Source organism: Aegilops tauschii, chromosome 2 (genome assembly GCF_002575655.3).
Source record: "Aegilops tauschii subsp. strangulata cultivar AL8/78 chromosome 2, Aet v6.0, whole genome shotgun sequence".
Taxonomy (NCBI): domain Eukaryota; kingdom Viridiplantae; phylum Streptophyta; class Magnoliopsida; order Poales; family Poaceae; genus Aegilops; species Aegilops tauschii.
The window spans coordinates 464,544,556-464,563,841 of record NC_053036.3 but is presented as its reverse complement, the minus strand read 5'-3'; the positions used below and the strand labels follow the sequence as shown (position 1 = coordinate 464,563,841).

General features: G+C 39.9%; 1 protein-coding gene across 5 annotated transcripts; it reads left to right on the top strand.

The window, feature by feature from the left end:
- Positions 1 to 782: 782 nt before the first annotated feature.
- Positions 783 to 18,138, top strand: LOC109770772 (DNA mismatch repair protein MSH1, mitochondrial). 5 transcript variants are annotated; one of them, XM_020329480.4, is made up of 22 exons: positions 783 to 1,041; positions 2,053 to 2,182; positions 2,291 to 2,388; positions 2,828 to 2,888; positions 4,105 to 4,224; positions 4,857 to 4,904; positions 5,592 to 5,656; positions 6,352 to 6,437; positions 6,665 to 6,829; positions 9,178 to 9,287; positions 9,466 to 9,571; positions 9,665 to 9,740; positions 10,706 to 10,764; positions 11,624 to 11,691; positions 12,457 to 12,630; positions 12,753 to 12,959; positions 13,229 to 13,485; positions 14,048 to 14,191; positions 14,691 to 14,742; positions 15,959 to 16,258; positions 16,838 to 17,545; positions 17,631 to 18,138. In XM_020329480.4, the coding sequence occupies exons 1-22, from the start codon at positions 932 to 934 to the stop codon at positions 17,856 to 17,858; spliced, it is 3,372 nt and encodes a 1,123-aa protein (XP_020185069.1). In that variant the 5' UTR covers positions 783 to 931; the 3' UTR covers positions 17,859 to 18,138. The 5 variants fall into 5 exon arrangements, with proteins under 5 accessions (XP_020185069.1, XP_020185068.3, XP_073364903.1 ...); XM_020329479.3 differs by having other exon boundaries at positions 2,828 to 2,903; XM_073508802.1 differs by lacking the exons at positions 16,838 to 17,545; positions 17,631 to 18,138 and adding an exon at positions 15,704 to 15,719 and having other exon boundaries at positions 2,828 to 2,903; positions 15,792 to 16,064.
- The last annotated feature ends 1,148 nt before the right edge of the window (positions 18,139 to 19,286 follow it).

The following is a 19,286-nucleotide window of genomic DNA, read 5'->3' as shown; positions in this document are numbered from 1 at the left end:
GTTCTTTAAAAGAAATTTCGAAAACAATTCGAGTCCAGTCTACTACTAACTTTTTTTTAACGTGTAATCCAGCCTACCAACTTTTTGAGGGGTATCCAGCCTACTAACTATAGAGCAGGAACAAAAACTTTACAATGTGAATGTGGATGGATGCTTCATGAAAGATGGAAGCGGAGCCACAATGACCGTTCTTCAAAACCACTGGGTGAGGCTCTTACTGGGTCAACAACTCTTTTTATGCATGTGCTTGATGTCGCTGCAGCGGAAGCTTTTGGCGTTGAAGAATGGTAGGGATGCTCAAATATGATCTTTGAATCTGATTGTCTTGAGATTATCTAGGCATGCAAGGGGGAAGTTGATGTGTGAGTCCTTATTCTGCTAGTTTGACAGAGTGTTTTCATTTAATTCAAAGTATTGGCTTAGTCTTGCACTCTCACTGTCAAGGGAAAGAAATAAGGTGGCGCACAAGCTTGCTAGAAGTTTCTATGATTCTAATTTTTTAATTTCTCGGGAGGGTGATCCTCCGCAGATTATCCTAACTGAACTTGATAGTGATATGAGAATTATTTGATTTGAATAAATGTGACATAATTTTTTTAAAAAAATCTATAGAGAAGGAAATCCCCCCATAAAAACAAAACAAAACTACCGAGCAGGAAAAGGTACCAGGCCTGCCATAGACTCAGGGCACCGCGAGCCCGTGACCCCTCGGCCCCAGCAGTCAGACCCAACGGGAAGGGTGCGCACCGCATAGGGAAGCGCGCGACCAGAAAACCCTCCCCGACCATTACTCCTGGCTGCTGCTCGCGCGCCCCGACATTTCCCAAAACCCCACACCACTTCCTCCCCTGCCTCTCGGCCTCTGTCTCTCCGACTCGCGGGCCGGAGAGGCCGCAAAACCCTAGCTCCGCTCCGGCGCCGCGCCGTCGTGATGCAGCGGCTGCTGGCGAGCTCGGTCGTGGCCGCCGCGCCGCGGTGGCTCCCCGTTGCCGACTCGATCCTCCGGCGCCGCCGCCCGCGCCGTTCCCCGCTCCCCATCATGTGAGCTTCCTCACTCCTTGCCGCGAATATTTTGTGGCGTGTGGGGTTCTGTTGATTTTTTCTGTTGCTATGGATATTGGCGGAGCATGGGGCACCGGCATTGGTGTGGATTTTAGAGTGCGGCCTACCGGCACCCTTGGGGGGATAGGTTTTTGAATATATTTTTAACCCTTTAAACGCATCCTGTGTCTGGATAAACCTTTTTGAAATCCTTCAAAACCAACCTCATCGCCGTTTCTACCATATACTATTGTTAACAAGATAACGCGGAAAAGAGTATCTGTGTCCAGGCTAGGACCACTGGCTTAGGCCCTGTTCGGTAGTCACCTGCTCCTAGAATCTGCAGAGCGGGGGAAGTGCAGCTCCACCATTTTAAACTGCAGCTCCACCAACTCCGCTCCCGGAGTTGTGGAGTGGAGTGGTACCGAACAGGGCTTTAATATTTGCATTTAAAAATTGGTCACACATTAGTTGATTATAAGCTATATTCCGAAGTTCCTATATAGGTAGCCTATTCATATTAAGAACTCAAGTTCAAATGCTGAAATTTTAATAGCCAACAGAAGGTCATTGGCAGAGGATGCTTTTGTGATTTTTCATGAAATGCACACAGATGCAACTGGCAGTGTGTGCTGCACTGCGCCACAAGCTTAGTTATTGGGGATGCAACCAGTGAGGCAGTGGAGCGTTGGCGAGCGATGTAATGTTGAACATATATGTCCTGGAAAATCCAGTCATGTTAAGATAAAACAATTCTGTGATATCACTCAGCAATACAAGTAATGCCACCGATATGAGCCGGCTCAATTTCAGCTGAGCAAACCTTGAAGGATACACGGAACGGAGTGATCAAAGAATTTGTTGCATATAAATTATTGCACTATGTACATGCACTTATTTTCGCTGAAGATTAAAGTGCTTTGATGTGCTTTTTGATCAAAGTTGATAATAATCTGGCGTATTTAGAGTTTTAGATTGCTTTCTTAATCTTGATGGCTGTCTCTACTCCAGGCTATTCAACAGGTCTTGGTCCAAACCAAGGAAGGTTTCACGGAGCATTTCGATGGTGTCTAGTAAGGTGAACAAACAGGGGGATCTCTGCAACGAAGGCATGCTGTCTCATATTATGTGGTGGAAAGAGGTGCTTGCAAACATTTGGCTTCTCTGGTTCTCAGGTGTTTTTCACTTCCATGTTTTGACGCTGATGCTTCTGTTTTGTCACTCTCGTTTTCTTATTTATTGTTTCCAGAGAATGGAGAGCTGCAGGAAACCATCCTGTGTGCAATTGACTCAGAGACTCGTGTATTCGAACATATTAGGGTTGGATCCAACTTTAAGGAATGGAAGGTGAATCAGATGCTCGACACATCCTGAACTGATAATTATGCAATGGTCATATCTCATATGGTCAAACAAATTGTTATTTTTTTAAATACACCTTGTTTTAAGTGGTTAACATGATATTTATACTGCTTCCCATCTCCTGTGTGGATTGCTCCGTCCTTTTGGTTCTCTTATTTGTATTACAGTTTACATGTTTTAATCTTTACCTTGTTATCGTAGACATTTAACAGAAATCATGGTAGAATTTTGTCTCAAAAAGACAAACCTATCTAGCCAGCCCTGAGAAGTTTGCTGTGATTTTGTACCATCTGTAGCTAGTAGTTAGTACCTTCCTTGCAGGGATAGCTTTCTCGTGCTTATATCAATTTTTTCCCGGTGAAATCAGATCCGTTTTCATGCTATTTGCTTTGTCATGTTGATAAGTTGCCATGGTCCTTTGCAGCTTAAAGGATGGAACCCTGAACATGGAGATGTTACAATTCAAATCGAAGTTTCCTCGCGAGGTCCTACTTTGCAGAGTATGCTACTACTCTATCCTAATAAATCCGTATGCTCGATCATCTGTTGGGAGAAATATGGAACTATGTTGGGCCACCTTTCCTCATCGGCTACTTTTTGGGTGAATTGGTTTGTGCATGAAATCAATATGATATCATGGTTGAAGGGTCCTGCGGTGTATACGTGGCTGCTGCTGTATTAAGAAAAATAATTGCTGACCATTACAAGTCCCTGTCTTAGTCCTGGACGCCTGGTTCATAGACGTGTGGGAAGATGTTGAAGTATATTGAGTACCATTTTTCAACAGCTTAAGATTTTTGGTGGTCTGTTTAGTTTATGAAACTCAATACCTCTAACTCTAATCCATATAGTTACTCAGGAAAGGAAAACAATGCTAAAAGTTATCAAAACCCTATGCTTATATCTTGAGATCTCTCTTTTTTTACATCCTTATATCTTAAGATCTCTATTTTTACATCCTTATATCTTGAGATCTCTATGACATTTACATGTGATGATGTGCTTTCTGCATTTCTTATAAATCTTTGATATGTCACATGCCTGTAATGGATGCTTAGTTTAAGGAGTGATGCATAAAAGATAAAGATCCTAGTTGTTTCTCTAGTTTCATAATCCACACCGGACACTGATTCAACCGGGAATACGGGAATTGGTGCCTGTGCCGGCCTGGTTTTGTTCAAGAACTGTCACACATGTGTACCTATCTTAACTGGCCACAACATGGTCTAAATCTGGCTTGACACAAAATTGCGTGCTAGTTGGACGAACACTCTTGCTTGGGTGAAAAATGTTTCGCATGCTCTTGGATTCTGAACCTAGAATTTCTTGAAGTTATCATGCTGACCACTGCGCATGTGTGACTTTCCTCCTTTGGAGGTGAAATATGCCTACATAACCTAGACTTATCTCCATTATACCACAAGCTCAACTGTTTTATTATATTTTGCTAAACCATCAGTTGGGTCTTTGAACTTGCGCTTTGAGTGTGAAAACCACTGAGTCACTGGGTCAATCACTGGTTTGGTTTAAGACTATGCAGGTTTCGTTAAATGCCCCTATCTAGATTCCCACTTAGCCAACTGGATTCACTTTCACCATGTTATAAAAAATAATGCTCATATATTTTGTGTTTTCTCTATTATATTCTGATTCTCCTCCCAGACCAAGTTGGATACTCACCTAAGCTCGCCTCTTGTTCAGGTAGGAGATTTCTACGAAGCCATTGGGTTTGATGCCTGCATTCTTGTAGAGCATGCGGGCTTAAATCCTTTTGGAGGCTTGCGTTCTGACAGTATTCCAAAAGCTGGATGTCCAATCATGGTATGCTGTTACATAAAATTGTTTATGCTACATACTTAGTATATGCTTAGATGACCATCACTACTGAGCTGCTTAGAGAATCATCAAATTCTTGCATCAGTATGTAAACAAAGTATCATGAAGGAATCAGAGAATATGAAACATTGTATCTCTATAGTGAGCAGATGTTACATTTTACTTAGATTTGTGAAGAGACAGCACATAGGTATTAATCTATTTGACATTTACTGGTGCTACTTTTGCGTGCATGATTTAAGTTTTAGCCTAATAATCAGCATCCCGTAAGATATCTTATTTCGCCTTTTTTCCCCAGCTAAATATAATGAACATAGACAACTTATTGTCTAAATCCTTCACTGGCATCTCATCGTTCTCAAAATTTTCATGCTTCTCAATATGGCTCATATCTCATCTAAGCAAACATGCAGTATCTATAGTTACCCCTCAAGCTAAGAGATATGAAGAAATTTTGAATTTGATGTGGTTAATATTCAATTCATAGGTTAATGTTTTCTTGAGTATGCATGTCACATGAGCAAGTAGCTTTGCAGAATTTGTGAGTATAGTTCTTATTTAATTCAGATGTTAATGTTCTCTTGCAAATAGTATGGCATGAGCAATTTCCTTTGCAGAATTTGCGGCAAACATTGGATGATTTGACTCGGTGTGGTTATTCTGTGGTATGGTTTCAACTCATTGCTTGTGCTTGATACATTGTATTGATAGAAACAAGTTCTATGCTGTTATAGGAATATATATGTAACTCCGAGGTCTAAAACCAATGTTCAACATATTGGATAAGCCACAAGTTCAATGAACCACAGGAAATGACATTTGGGAGCTGTATTGAGTAGTGGGTCTGGCTGAATCTCGTCGAACACTGGCATCAAGCTTAAATGGTGTAAAAATTGAATGCCTGTAATACAGATGAATGATGCCATTAGTTTTTATTTATCTTGCATCCCTGAACTGATCATCAGACCGGACTGAAATTTCTGGCCACATGAGCAATACGGGCTTTTTGTACTCCCTCTGATCTATATTACTTGTCGCTGACTTAGTACAACTTTACATGAATTGCTCACATGATACTGCATCAAGTAAGGATGTCTTTTCCTGGTCTTTCTTTTTACTGCGGGGATTTGATCGATAATGTTGGTCAAGTGTGTGTAATGTAACACTTACATTTTGCTCTTTTATGATCAAGTACCAGACCGCTTTGTGAACTATAGCAATAAGTTGAATATTTTTGCCATTCATATACCTATCACTTTAGGCATGCGTGATGCATTTAACTACTCAATTTCCTGGCGCTAACCTTTTAGTGACGTTACACATTATTGTTGTCTTTTATTTTTGCCCTGCAGTGCATAGTTGAGGAAATTCAAGGCCCAACTCAAGCCCGTGCCCGGAAAGGTCGATTTATTTCTGGGTAATTGCATAATGATGTAATCGATTCGAGAACTTCTGCTTATAACTTAATTCCTCCATCTGGGTTTATTGGGTCTCCCCGTATTTTATGTCAAACTTTGACCCTCTATACGACTAACAAAATATGATTTATATGCTACAAAAATTATATCATCGGGTTAGTATTCAAAAGAGGATGCACACATATTTTTTTGGCATATAACTTGTATTTTGTTAGTTATTAAATTTATGGTCAAAATTTGACTCTAAATACAAGGAGGTCCAATAAACCCGGACGGAGGGAGTATTTAATAGTGAACTGTTGATGTTGTTTGAGAAGTTTACTATTTTACTATGTTGATTGATTATTCTGTTCATTTATTCACGGCTCAACTTCAAAAGTCTTGTATTGTATTCCGTGCATTTATTCACGGCTCATCATAATTACATTGTTCGACATAACTTCTTTGACATTTGATGTTGCAAACATGTACGTGCTGTTTTCTAATTTAGTGATGTAGTAGTGTTTATCTCCCTTGAGTCTGTTTCTGGTTGCATCACCCATCGTTTTGTACAATATTGTTTCTACTTGAATAGGTTTCTTTTTGGGATTGTACTGCGGTTGGGATGGGGGTCTAATAGCAGGAACTAGCATGTTACATTTGATGGCTTGCAATTACTTCAGTTGATTATTTTAACTTCTACCTTTTGTTACAGCCATGCACATCCTGGTAGTCCTTATGTATTTGGGCTTGCTGAAGTAGACCATGATCTTGAGTTTCCTGACCCAATGCCGGTAGTTGGTACGTTATACTTCCATAACTCTAGATAACTATATTGTTGTGCTTTTCTTTTCTGCTGTAAATAGACCGCTATTAAACTCGCGATATGTTTGTTTACAATACTTTATCATTTATACATGTGTTCTTGACTTTTGCATTTCCCGGTTATTAATTAATGAATTCCATAAGACACTCTGCTCTAGTTCCAGCATGGAAGTATTGCACATTCTGATGTTCTTATTTATCAGGGATTTCACGCTCCGCGAAAGGCTATTGCTTGATTTCTGTGCTAGAAACCATGAAAACTTATTCAGCTGAGGAGGGCCTAACAGAGGAAGCCATAGTCACTAAGCTGCGTATATGCCGTTATCATCATTTATACCTTCACAGTTCTCTGAGGAATAATTCTTCAGGTTTGTATTTATAAATTGCTTCTACCATAACTTTATGTGTTTGATCCTAGCATGACTTCTCGGGAACCTGGAAACCAGAAAGCTGTATCTTATGTTGTTATCATTATCATCTGTTTATTTTATAATATATCACAGCTAAGATTTCGACACAAACACTTGTTTTCTCGAACACGCGCCAAAATAATTTTGTATTAGAAACCGAAAAATCTAAACAAGCCTACAAAAGAAAGGCAAACAAAACAAACAAAAACTAGGCTAATGTGAGAAAACACAAAGAGACTTGCGTTTCTTTCCATTGAAAATATAGAGTTTATGTTACAATCCTCCTAGGAGGTACAGGGGTGGTGATGAATGCAGGAAATTAATGTACATCCCAGGTCTGGGGCATGGTGTCTCGAAGGCCAGCAGCATCCGCCTTGGCCCAGAGCGCCGCCTCGTCCTTGATCTTCGCAACAAGGTTACCCACCGTGGGTTGGGCGCCCTCGAAGACACATTCATTGCGGTGTTTCCAGATCATCCATGGGGTCAGCAAGGCCATGGAGGCTGTTAGCCATGCTAAGCTCACGTCATAGGCTAGTGGAGTTTTCTTCTTAAAATAAACATTGCATGGCTGCTGATGTGACACTTCCATGCAGCATGCACGTAGTAGATGGGGACGTGCTGTACGCACGATCTCCCTCCCGTTCTTTCTGTTATTGTTAACCCGGTCAGCGTGGCGCGCTTGTGCATCTGGAGGTCGTGGGATGGTGCGGCCAATCCGGATCACAGCGAGCTGGCCGGGGTGGTTAGTCGTTTCAGTTTTGTAACAGAAGAAGAGATAAAGGGGAAGAGCAGAAAACGCTGCATAGTTACCGCAGCACAAAAACCACTGTCTCACCGTGTTCGTCTCTCTCTCTGGTCCGGCGACAACAGGCGAGGCCCTTGCGCATGGGCTGTGGGGTGCACTGTTTAGCAGCGTGCCACCATTCCATGATGGAAGATTCATGGTTTGGCGGCGCGCAAGGCATGCGATGATGCGAAGCCAGGTAATAATTTCATGCCAAACTTGTCGAGAGAATGGACAGCGGAGCAGCAGGTGGCTCATCTTCTCGGTGCTCTGGCAGCAAAGGAGGCATCAGGTTTGGTGTTGCAGTCCTCGGCGTGCCAAGCGGTCGGTGGTCCAACATCTGTCCTGATCGGCGAGCCAGTGCAAAGGAGGCATGAGGTGTGGTGTTGCAGTCCTCGGCGTGCCAGGCGGTCGGCGGTCCAATATCTGTCCTGATTGGCGAGCCAGTGAAAGAAACGTACCCGAGGGGGCGCCCAGTTCTTCCAAACAAATTTCTAAGACTCGCTATGGATTGAACGCTGGAAGGTGGGCTTGCAGCAGGACTTTGCAGAGTAGGATCCGCTCGTAGTCCATTTCCAGAGGAATCGATCAGGCTCCATGGTCAGGGTAATGCGCTCGACAGCGTGCCAGAGCCGTATATACTGGCCGATCTTGTGGACGCCCAGCGTGCCCTCGATCACGAGCCCAAGCGTTAGCCTGGAGCCCATCAGAAACAGTCCGCATCTTTCTCCTGCGTTTGGAGATGCAGCTGCGGCACGATCTTGCTGATGGAGCGGCCGTCGATCCATCGGTCATCCCAGAAAAGGGCCATACGGCCGTCACCCAGGGCCATGGAGGTACAGGCGAAGAACAGGGCATGCTCATCCGCGGAGAACTGCAGGTCCAGGTTACTCCATGCCCTGTTTTGGTCGGTGTGGCTGAACCACAGCCATCGTAGGCGTAGCGCCAGCCTGGTGCTCTCCAGGTCGGGGATGCCGAGGCCTCCCAGTTCGATGGGACGGCAAGTCCGGCGCCAGTTGACATGGCAGTTACCGCCATTGACAGCCTCGCGCCCAGCCCACAAGAACCCTCGTTCGATCTTCTCTAGCTGCTTGATTGTTGTCTTGGGTGCGAAGACCAGCAGCTGGTGCACTGGGATCACGCAGAGGACGGATTTTAGATCGATCTTTACCATTCAGATACATTGGTACTGCCAATGTCTTGGCAATTAACTATTTATGGATAATGTTTAACAGTATCTCCATCTTCCTCCATTAGCTTGATCGTGGCTTGACCCTTCTGTCTGGGCATTTGCTCCTTTTCAACACTTATTAAAACATTGATGTTTGTTATAAATGTTGCAACCCAAGATGTCCATACTGTGATTTTAACACAAGAAACTCTATGATAACATTAACAACAGCATTGTTTGTGGAGGCATAGTTGTGTTATTAGGATGAGAGAATTGTGATGTTAATGTACCTTGAGTTTTCTAATCTACCTGTTCATGTAATATATTTCATGTCATTTGCTCATGGTTTAGGGACATCACGCTGGGGAGAATTTGGCGAGGGAGGGCTCTTGTGGGGAGAGTGCAATGGAAAGTCTTTTGACTGGTTTGATGGTTCTCCTATTGACGAACTTTTATGCAAGGTCTATATCTTTTTGTTGATATGTATCGTTGAAAGAATGATCATCGTTCATTTTGTCTGCACAGTCCATATTCTGTTATCAATTGTTGTTATTGTGCCATAAGCTGTTCTATATTCTTCTCAATAAGGTTTGGATATTGTTTCATAATTCTTACAACTAAAAGCTTTCTTTTGTCAAGGTAAGGGAAATATATGGCCTGGACGAGAAAACTAGTTTTCGCAACGTCACTATCTCGTTGGAAGGGAGGCCTCAACCTTTATATCTTGGAACTGCTACTCAAATTGGTATGCAGATGCGTATTCACTATTATTTTGATCTTTCTAAAGACCTCTCTGAAGTGTAGGAATCTTATTTCTGAAATCCATGTGCTAACATAGGAGTGATACCAACTGAGGGGATCCCCAGTTTACCAAAAATGCTACTCCCTCCAAATTGTGCCGGGCTTCCATCAATGTAAGTGTTGTTATTTGTTAGATTAACATCACAAAAATGCTTGTGGCACCCAGCTAAAATGATATATTTTAGGCCTCGATCTTGTTATTTTGTATGTTTGTTGGGCCATCATTAGTTAATTAATTCTACTTATGCAACGGTTTCTTCCCATGCTAGTCATCGTGGTAACTCAGCAAACATTTGAGTGACCTTTGTGCCTTGTATGCCTATATTGGTTCTGAAATTTCAGTGGTATACAATTTGCCTAAAATATGGGTTATGTGACAAAAGAATGATATCATCAACTCATATGTAAAAACGCGCTGAAGTAATATCACTTTTGTGTCATATAGCCAACAACTTTATTGGCTTTAATAGTTAGTCAACCTTAAATCTTGCATGCATGGACACCTTACATGAAGAAACATAGGGAGTACTCCCTCCGTTTCAGTTTACAAGTCCTATGCGTACACCTAGGTTGTCAATTTTATCACCCTAATATAAACTATATAACACAAGATTTATACCGTTTGAAAATAGAAGATCTGAAGTTCATATCGGTATATTTTTTGTAATATATGACTTGTATTTGGTTGGTCAAATTGACGACCTAGGGGTACGCGCACGCCCTGTAAACTGAGAGAGAGGTAGTACTATTTTCAAACGGAGTTAATAATTCGTTTTGTAATCCTAATTCCTACCACCAATATTACTTGTGAAAATTTTAAGCAGTGAGCTATTGAGTACGATAAGAGACGTCATTTAGGAATTGCTGTATATCTTCCTTTGCAACTGCACTTACTCAAATTAAAAATGTATCACTTTTCGTAGGGATTGCTGAAACTGTATCACTATGCAATGCATTATGTTGTTGTACATGGGACTACATTTATACGAGATACCATCTTTGGGGCATGACCTTTGTAATCCATTCTTTGTGTTTGCTTTACTTCTTGAGGTTGACTTCTTATTATTATGATATGTAGGTATATAAGAGATCTTCTTCTTAATCCTCCATCTTTTGATGTTGCCTCTGCAATTCAAGGTAAAAATCTGTTCAGAGTTGCAGCCATGATCCTCTCATGATGGATTCAGTTCTTGCACTTTTTTACAGTTACTTGAAACTTTGAGTTCACTGTGGAAGATAATATTTATTTGATGGAGCTTGCTTCAGCACTTCTCTTAAAGAAAACTTGGTGAACCTTGAAGCAAAAATTGTTATACATAAGTAGGTTCATATGGCTAATTTTGATCGATCATGAGTTATGTAGAGTTGATGTGCCGCTTTAAAATATTACAATGGTACTGTAAAATGAAACTAATTTACTTTGACATATATTAAACCTATAAGAATACTTTTGTCCTTTCACATTTTGTCGATCCATGAGCATATATTGAATGTTTCCCCTTCAAGAAATCTCATCGAACTCCGTGAATTAGCCCTCAGGAGGTAAAATGGGATGCTGGTGTTCGCATTTGGCTTGCACCCCGGCAACGGTGCTACGACATTGCTGCGCAGCCATGAGAGCCAACTGAAAATAGTTAAACATATGTCTCTGTGGTCTTGTTGTGGTTGCTGGCCATTCAACCATGGAAGAAAAAAACTAGGTGGCTGTATCGATGTGGCAGACCACGACAAGAACATTTATCTGTTTCTCAAAGTTTGGGTTCACATGCCCGATTTCATAGTTGAGGGTGGCTGTACACCGGGCATTTGTGATACTTACGGTTGCTTTGGTTGCAGTTCTAAAAGTTGGCATCAGTATGCAATGCATGTTTTTTGTGTGTGTGGCAATTTTGTATTTTCCACTTGTCCCAGTTTATCTCTTAAAGGTTTATGATTTGTGATATTTACTACATGTGCTAGAATTTTTTACTGAACTCTGTAAATCTTACTCTTGCAGAGGCTTGCAGGCTTATGTGCAGCATAACTTGTTCGATTCCAGAATTTACTTGCATACCATCAGCGAAGGTTCCTTCTTAACATTTTAGAGTAAATATGGCAACTATTGAACCATTGGTTATCTAAAGTTATTTCTTTTTTATGCATGTTCATGCCAGACAAGTAAATTTGACGTTTCGTAAAATCGGACGTCAGCAGTTATATACTACAGCATAACTCTCAGTATATTGGTCTCATTTCTCATCTGACTTGATACTTATGTACAATAGTCGATTGGCCAGATGTGTGTGTTAAGTACATGATTTACGTTTTCATTGTTACTGTTAGTTTGAACAATTGGGTGTGGATTCTTTTAGCTCCTTTGAACTGTAATGAATGCATAATTTGTCAATTTATAGGAGAAATGGAACAAAAAAACAAAATAGATAATGGAAGATATTTTATTCTTTATAGCCAGATGCCCAGACCTGTGCTTAGAAGTACAATTCAAGAATATTGACTCAAACAAAACTATCCACACCTTATCACTGTTATTAACAGACTACTCTGGCTCTTCAAGTGATAACTGGATTTCTAGGAGCTCTGCAAAATGGCCTTGGACTTGGTGTTTCTAACTGCTACAAACCTATAGTCTATGTTGATGAATGATTGGCATTATTGTTATTGCAACTTCTGTTTTTCCTTTTGATAATCTTTTTAGTTAGTACCCATCGATTTATATGTTATCTCATTATTCTAATCCATGACTTGCTTTGCAGCAGTTTTTCACTTTATCATGTTGTACTTCAGCTCATTTGTTTGCCTTATATTTATCTAGCAAATTTGATTTTGCAGCTTGTGAAATTACTTGAGTCAAAAGAGGTTAATCACATCGAATTTTGTAGAATAAAAAATGTCCTTGACGAGATTATGTTAATGAATGGAAACACTGAGCTTTCAGCTATCCAGAACAAATTGCTCGAACCTGCTTCGGTGGTTACTGGGTTGAAAGTTGATGCTGATATACTAGTAAGTCTTGTTTGATATTCATGAGCCACAGATGTGCAATATTCATGCATACTAATATTTCTAGTCAATCATATTTCCCTCTACCTATCATCGATCTGGAATCTCTTTTTATTTTGTTGCAGATTAAAGAATGTAGATTTATTTCCAAACATATAGGTGAAGTGATATCTTTAGCTGGCGAAAGTGATCAGGCAATAACTTCATCGGAATATATTCCCAAGGAGTTCTTTAATGATATGGAGTCATCTTGGAAGGGGCGTGTGAAAAGGGTCCATGCTGAAGAAGAGTTCGCTAATGTTGATGTCGCTGCTCAGGCATTATCAACAGCGGTATGTTTCAAGCAATGCATTTATTTGTATAAATTGGGCGTTATGCAAAAACAAAAGAGAATTAAAAAAAATTTATTACCATTGTGGGCGTCTACATTTATTAAACTTACCCGCATGGAAATATTGTAGTTAGTTCATTTACGAGAAACATCAGCGCTATGATACATCTAGGTCACTGAAGATTTATACAAACATCAACTATGGTCTTGAACATTTCTTTTCATCTCATCTTTGACTTGGTTTATACAAACACATATCAATCTTCTCAGGTCACTGAAGATTTTCTGCCAATTATTGTAAGAGTAAAAGCCGTGATGTCCTCGCATGGGAGTTCTAAAGGGGAAATCTCTTACGCAAAAGAACACGGGGCTGTTTGGTTTAAAGGGAGGCGACTCACACCAACTGTGTGGGCCAACACACCTGGTGAAGAACAGATAAAACAATTAAAGCCTGCGATTGATTCAAAAGGTAGAAGAGTTGGGGAAGAATGGTTTACAACAACCAAAGTTGAGAATGCTTTAGCCAGGTACTGACCGAATGGATGGCAGCCACTTTCTGACTTTGTAATGCCGCTTAATAAATGTTTCACTGCTCTGGCAGCCCCCTTGACCGCTTTCATAAACATTGTACAATTAGCTCACTATCAGAAGTTTGTGCATTACTGCAAAATGAAACCTCGCTGTGGTCACATATGTTAATGAAATATGTACATGACTATATTCTGAAAAGGCTGCATATGTTAATTAATCTACTGTTACATTGAACTGTACTGCTTTATTTGAACTCCTTAAGATAAGATAGTTTTAATACTTTCTGAAAAATGGTCATTTTGGAATCTGTGCTAATCAAATATATTTTAGGTTTTACCACCACATCGAAAACTATGCCGACATTTGAAACACTACATTGATATTACTAGATTTTTCATGAAATATATCATTAATGTTTATTTAGTTTTATTTGAAACAATATATCTTCATCAAAATAGATTCTCACCGTATTTAGTACCTTCTAGAACAGGCAATTATAGCAGCACACTCCAGTCCCCGTAACATTTACTGAAACTATGCTAATATTGCTTTTCTCAGGTATCATGAAGCTTGTGATAATGCAAAATGTAAAGTTCTAGAGCTATTGAGAGGTCTTTCAAGCGAATTACAGGACAAGATCAATATCCTTGTCTTCTGCTCGACGTTGCTCATCATAACAAAAGCACTTTTTGGTCATGTTAGGTGATTACTTTTGGCCTTCCTTCTAGAAGTATCATTTGAGTATTGAACTATTGTGTGCATTTTCTCTTTGCATAAGCCTATAACATGCATTTTGATAGAGTTCATCCATTCTTGCTATTCTGTCTGTTGGACTGGTTAGTCTGTATAAACAACTGTTTGATATTAAACGGGTCAGTTATTTTGCATGAATTCCTGGCATTGTCTTCTGTGATTGGTAGTAGCCAAAATTCAGTTTCGTAGTTAACTTGTTGTTATGCCACTGACATGAAACCTGGATATTGGGTGTGCATCTCTGTATGTTATGCAGTTTATATATCTGCTGGAACCCATTGACAGCTATGGACACTAGAATTAAGTGGCCTAATATTCCACACCTTTGCACTCTTTACAAAGTCATTTTGTTAGGCGTAATGTCATATTTATGCTCATATATTTCTGTCTTGGCGATCCACCTATGCACATTGATCTGATGCCATGCATTTTCTGGGATCTTGATCAGTGAGGGTCTAAGAAGGGGCTGGGTGCTTCCTGCCATATATCCCTTATCTAAGGTACCTATTTTTATCACGTCTCTCTATTTTGAGTCTAGATAATGATCTCAAACAAAAGTAGGTGGATTAGGACTCTGCCATTTTTTTGCTTAGATTTAATTAACCTATATGTGTTGCTTCAGTTTGTTGGCCTAGTTGTGTTGCACGATGTTTTCTTCATTCCATGGAATGATTATTATTTAGGTAGTCATATTTCATTTTTCACGCATGCATATGCTAAGCCCAGTTGGAATACTCTTTTGACATGCACGTGGATCACTGTTGTTCTCTGGCCAGTCATGGCTACTTGAGACAGTTCAGAATGACTCTGATTAGTCCAGTTAGCATATATGGCATATAACATTGGAGAACGGATGAATGATGGCCCACAACCCCATTGAAGCCCAGGGCTGTTATCCGACGACGGGACATATGTACCTTTTATCTATGAGACATCTGCATATAGGAGTCCATATCCATTCAAAGAAAGTTTAAAACAAGTATTTACCAGCGAATATGCAGTTTCAATATAAGAAAAGTGTATGCATGATGAGAGCATCAAACATTTGCACTAGTTTGAGTTTAGAAGCCCTGACTGAGGTGGTCCAGTATCCAGTAAGTTTCCCTTCTGTGTGTGATTTGAGGTATAGAATAATCCATCCACATGATTTGCAGTTTTGCAGTCAACCAATCAGCACCGGCATCAAAATCTTGAAATGATTAGATGTGGAGTACCTGATCTGCTCTCATAATAACGCAGTCCTTTATTACTAGCTTCTTAAGCGAGGAATTACCCTATTGTTCTTTGCTACAATTAACATGGATACAAAAGACTAAGTAGAACCAGGGCATCATGGACCAGAAATTCAAATAGTGCACACTGGTTCCAAACCTTTAGCTCGTGGGTCTTGTTGATTCAGTGCAAAAACATATTCTTGAGCTGGATTTTTTGCTAATTTGAATTTGTGCTGTGGTCTTGCAGTACTGTTAAATGTCAGGTATACAATGATACACTTAATCTTGATTTGATTTTTATCAAGAAGGGTTTAACATAGTTTTGTTGGACCAAGACTATCCTTTGCTTATATCCGTGATCTGTACCAAGCAACACAGCTGCCAGATGAAATGTTCCTTTCTGATGAACTTAAGTGTTCTGATCTCTTCTCTACCACTAACATCTTTACTAATTCTTACAATGTTGTAAACTTGACTACTTGAGTGTGGACTGTTTATGCAGGATTATAGTATGGAAGAAAGCTCAAGCGAAATGGATTTATTAAGACTCTTTCCTTACTGGCTTGATACTAATCAAGGGAATGCAATACTGAACGATGTCAACATGCGCTCTTTGTTTATTCTGACTGGTCCAAATGGTGGAGGTAAATCCAGTATGTTGCGATCAGTCTGCGCGGCTGCATTGCTTGGAGTATGTGGCCTGATGGTGCCAGCTGCTTCAGCTGTCATCCCACACTTTGATTCCATCATGCTGCATATGAAGGCCTATGATAGTCCAGCTGATGGGAAAAGTTCGTTTCAGGTGCCAATTTTGTAGCTTTGCATATTTGTTTTCTGTAAAATCTGTGTCCTGTGTTCCCAAGAACACAGGTGCTACACTATCATATAATGTTCAGATTTTCTGGATCATGGAGTCAAGCCTGATAAAAGTTAATTTATTGATGTTATTTAATTTTGGCGTCGAGCTTTCTCAATATCACTGAAAAATTCGAGATGCTAGAAACTATATGTATGAATGTACTACTACTACATATTGAACAACAAAACAACTGTGCTGCATGTTCACATCGCATGTAATGATAAATGGTCTGGACGGTCAAATCCCCACCAAGTTGGTGTTCCGCCATTAGCTAAGCACGATAATAAGTTCATGTTACATATGTTATGCTGAAGTTGGTTTAACTTGGTTTTGACATTTTCTCACTCTAGTATGAATTTAGTTTACTAGTGTGCTAGCACTATTTGTTTTTGGTTCTTTGTGCATGTGATACTATTTTTTATTTCTTAATTCTATGTTCCTGTGACATTATTTATTTATACATAGAATAATCTTTCTAATGTCCATGGAGAATACTTTGTTTTGATAATATGTTCTTTTCAGATTGAAATGTCAGAGATACGATCTTTAGTTAGTCGAGCTACTGGCAGGAGTCTTGTTCTCATTGATGAGATTTGTAGAGGCACAGAAACTGCAAAAGGAACCTGTATAGCTGGTAGCATCATTGAAAGGTTGGATGATGTTGGCTGCCTGGGCATCGTATCAACCCATTTGCATGGCATTTTTGACCTGCCTCTTTCACTCAACAATACTGATTTCAAGGCTATGGGAGCAGAAGTGGTCAACGGGTGCATTCAGCCAACATGGAGACTTATGGATGGTATCTGTAGAGAAAGCCTTGCTTTTCAAACAGCCAGGAAGGAAGGTATGCCTGACTTGATAATTAAAAGAGCAGAGGAGCTATATTTGACCATGAGCAGAAGCAACAAACAGACATCATCAACAGCCCACCATGGGCCTTCCGTTGGCTACTCCAATGTAAATGGCTTGGTTGGTATGCCTGATAGTCTGGGAAATATGTTCGAACCTCCATCAGGTACTTTTGGACTGCTGCGAAAGGATGTTGAGAGCATTGTTACCGCAATATGCAAAGATAAACTGTTGGATCTCTACAACAAGAGAAGCATCTCAGAACTGGTTGAGGTGGTCTGCGTTACTGTAGGTGCTAGGGAGCAACCGCCACCTTCAACTGTTGGCAGGTCCAGCATCTATATCATCATCAGACGTGACAACAAGCTCTATGTTGGACAGGTATTTCCTCGATTATTACACATTCATGTATTCTTCTGTTTCTTCGTCTAAGGGCATGTAATATTGACTCCACCCCTGCCTGCAGACGGATGATCTCGTGGGCCGTCTTGGTGCTCATAGATCCAAGGAAGGTATGCAGGATGCCACGATATTATACATCGTGGTTCCTGGCAAGAGCGTTGCCTGCCAACTGGAGACTCTTCTCATAAATCAGCTACCCTCGAAAGGTTTTAAGCTCATCAACAAGGCAGATGGCAAACATCGGAACTTTGGTATGTCTGTAACCTCTGGAGAAGCCATGGCTGCGCACTGAACTGACCCACTGAACATCCAGTTTTAACTCGTAGAGGCCAAAGGGGAGTGGAGCTTCATCTTTGATTTCCTTATCTGTTTTTTTGGCTTATAGGAGGCAGGAGCTAACTGATACCATGTTGTCAGCTCCAATTTTGTCGGATTGGTAATATGGCCCAGCTATGTTCGTAGTAGGGGTAATTTTTCTACCATGTGTAAGGATTTACAAACGTAAATATTTTTGCAATCCGGTGAATGCTTATCTTTGTGCAATGGTGCAATTTGAGGCTAATTTCCTTTTCTGGCTACAGGTTCCAAACATCTGTTTGGGCGAAAATATAACCCCCGTGTTGTAAGCAATACCAAATATAACCCCTGAAAAGGCTACGTGTAGAATATAGTAATGCCGACTGATGCAAATTCAAATTAAGTATTCATTTTTGTAAGGATCATGTTTTCACATTATAACATAGTTCCTACATTTTTTGCACAGAAATCAGATGGAGAAATTTTAAGATTTAATAAAATTCCTCTAATATTTTCAATATATGTAATGTGGGATTGCTTTTAAAAAAATGGGAAGTGGTTGTCATGTAAATTTTTAAACAATGCACGACATATATGGAAAAAGGATAATGTGTATAAAAAATATTTCTGATGTATACAAAATTGTATAGGAAAAAGTAAGACAGCCCATTTGGGACACCTAGGTGTCCAGGCACCTTGCCTATAAACCATTGGATTACATTAAGATGTGTGTAGGTGTAAATAGTATTGCCACTAATGGGTGACCCGATGCCTCTTTTATTAGGAAACATTATTGCTAATTATTGCTGGATATGGACACTTAATGCTCACATTAGGCAGGAGAGATAAAATCAACAATGAATGGTCCATTAAGGCCATGCATGCTCCATGATACGTGCCCTTCTTTCTTTCTTATACATGCACTTATTTCATTTTTGGGTATATCTTCAACATCATTTACGGGTATGTCTTCAACGCATATACGTGTATTTTTTTTAGAACAAAGCACATTTATTTATCTTTTTGGTATGTTATTTATGGGTATATCTCATTTATCATTTATGGGTATGTGTTCAAGGCATATAGGTGTATTTGTTTTGGGTATATTATTTACGGGTATGCCTTCAATACAATTTATGGTATGTATTCAAAATGGGTATATTATTTTCGGGTATTCACCATTAAAATTACATCAGTTAATTTTTAAAACACAGTACGTGTAATTTTTTTACAACATAGTATGTATATTTTATTTTGGTATATTATTTACGGGTATGTAAGTATCATTTACAGGTATGTGTTCAAGGCATATACATGTATTTTATTTTTTGGGTATATTATTTTTGGGGTCTGTCTCCAATACCATTTATGCGTATGTATTCAAAAGAGTATATTATTTGGGTATGTCAACATATACGGGTAT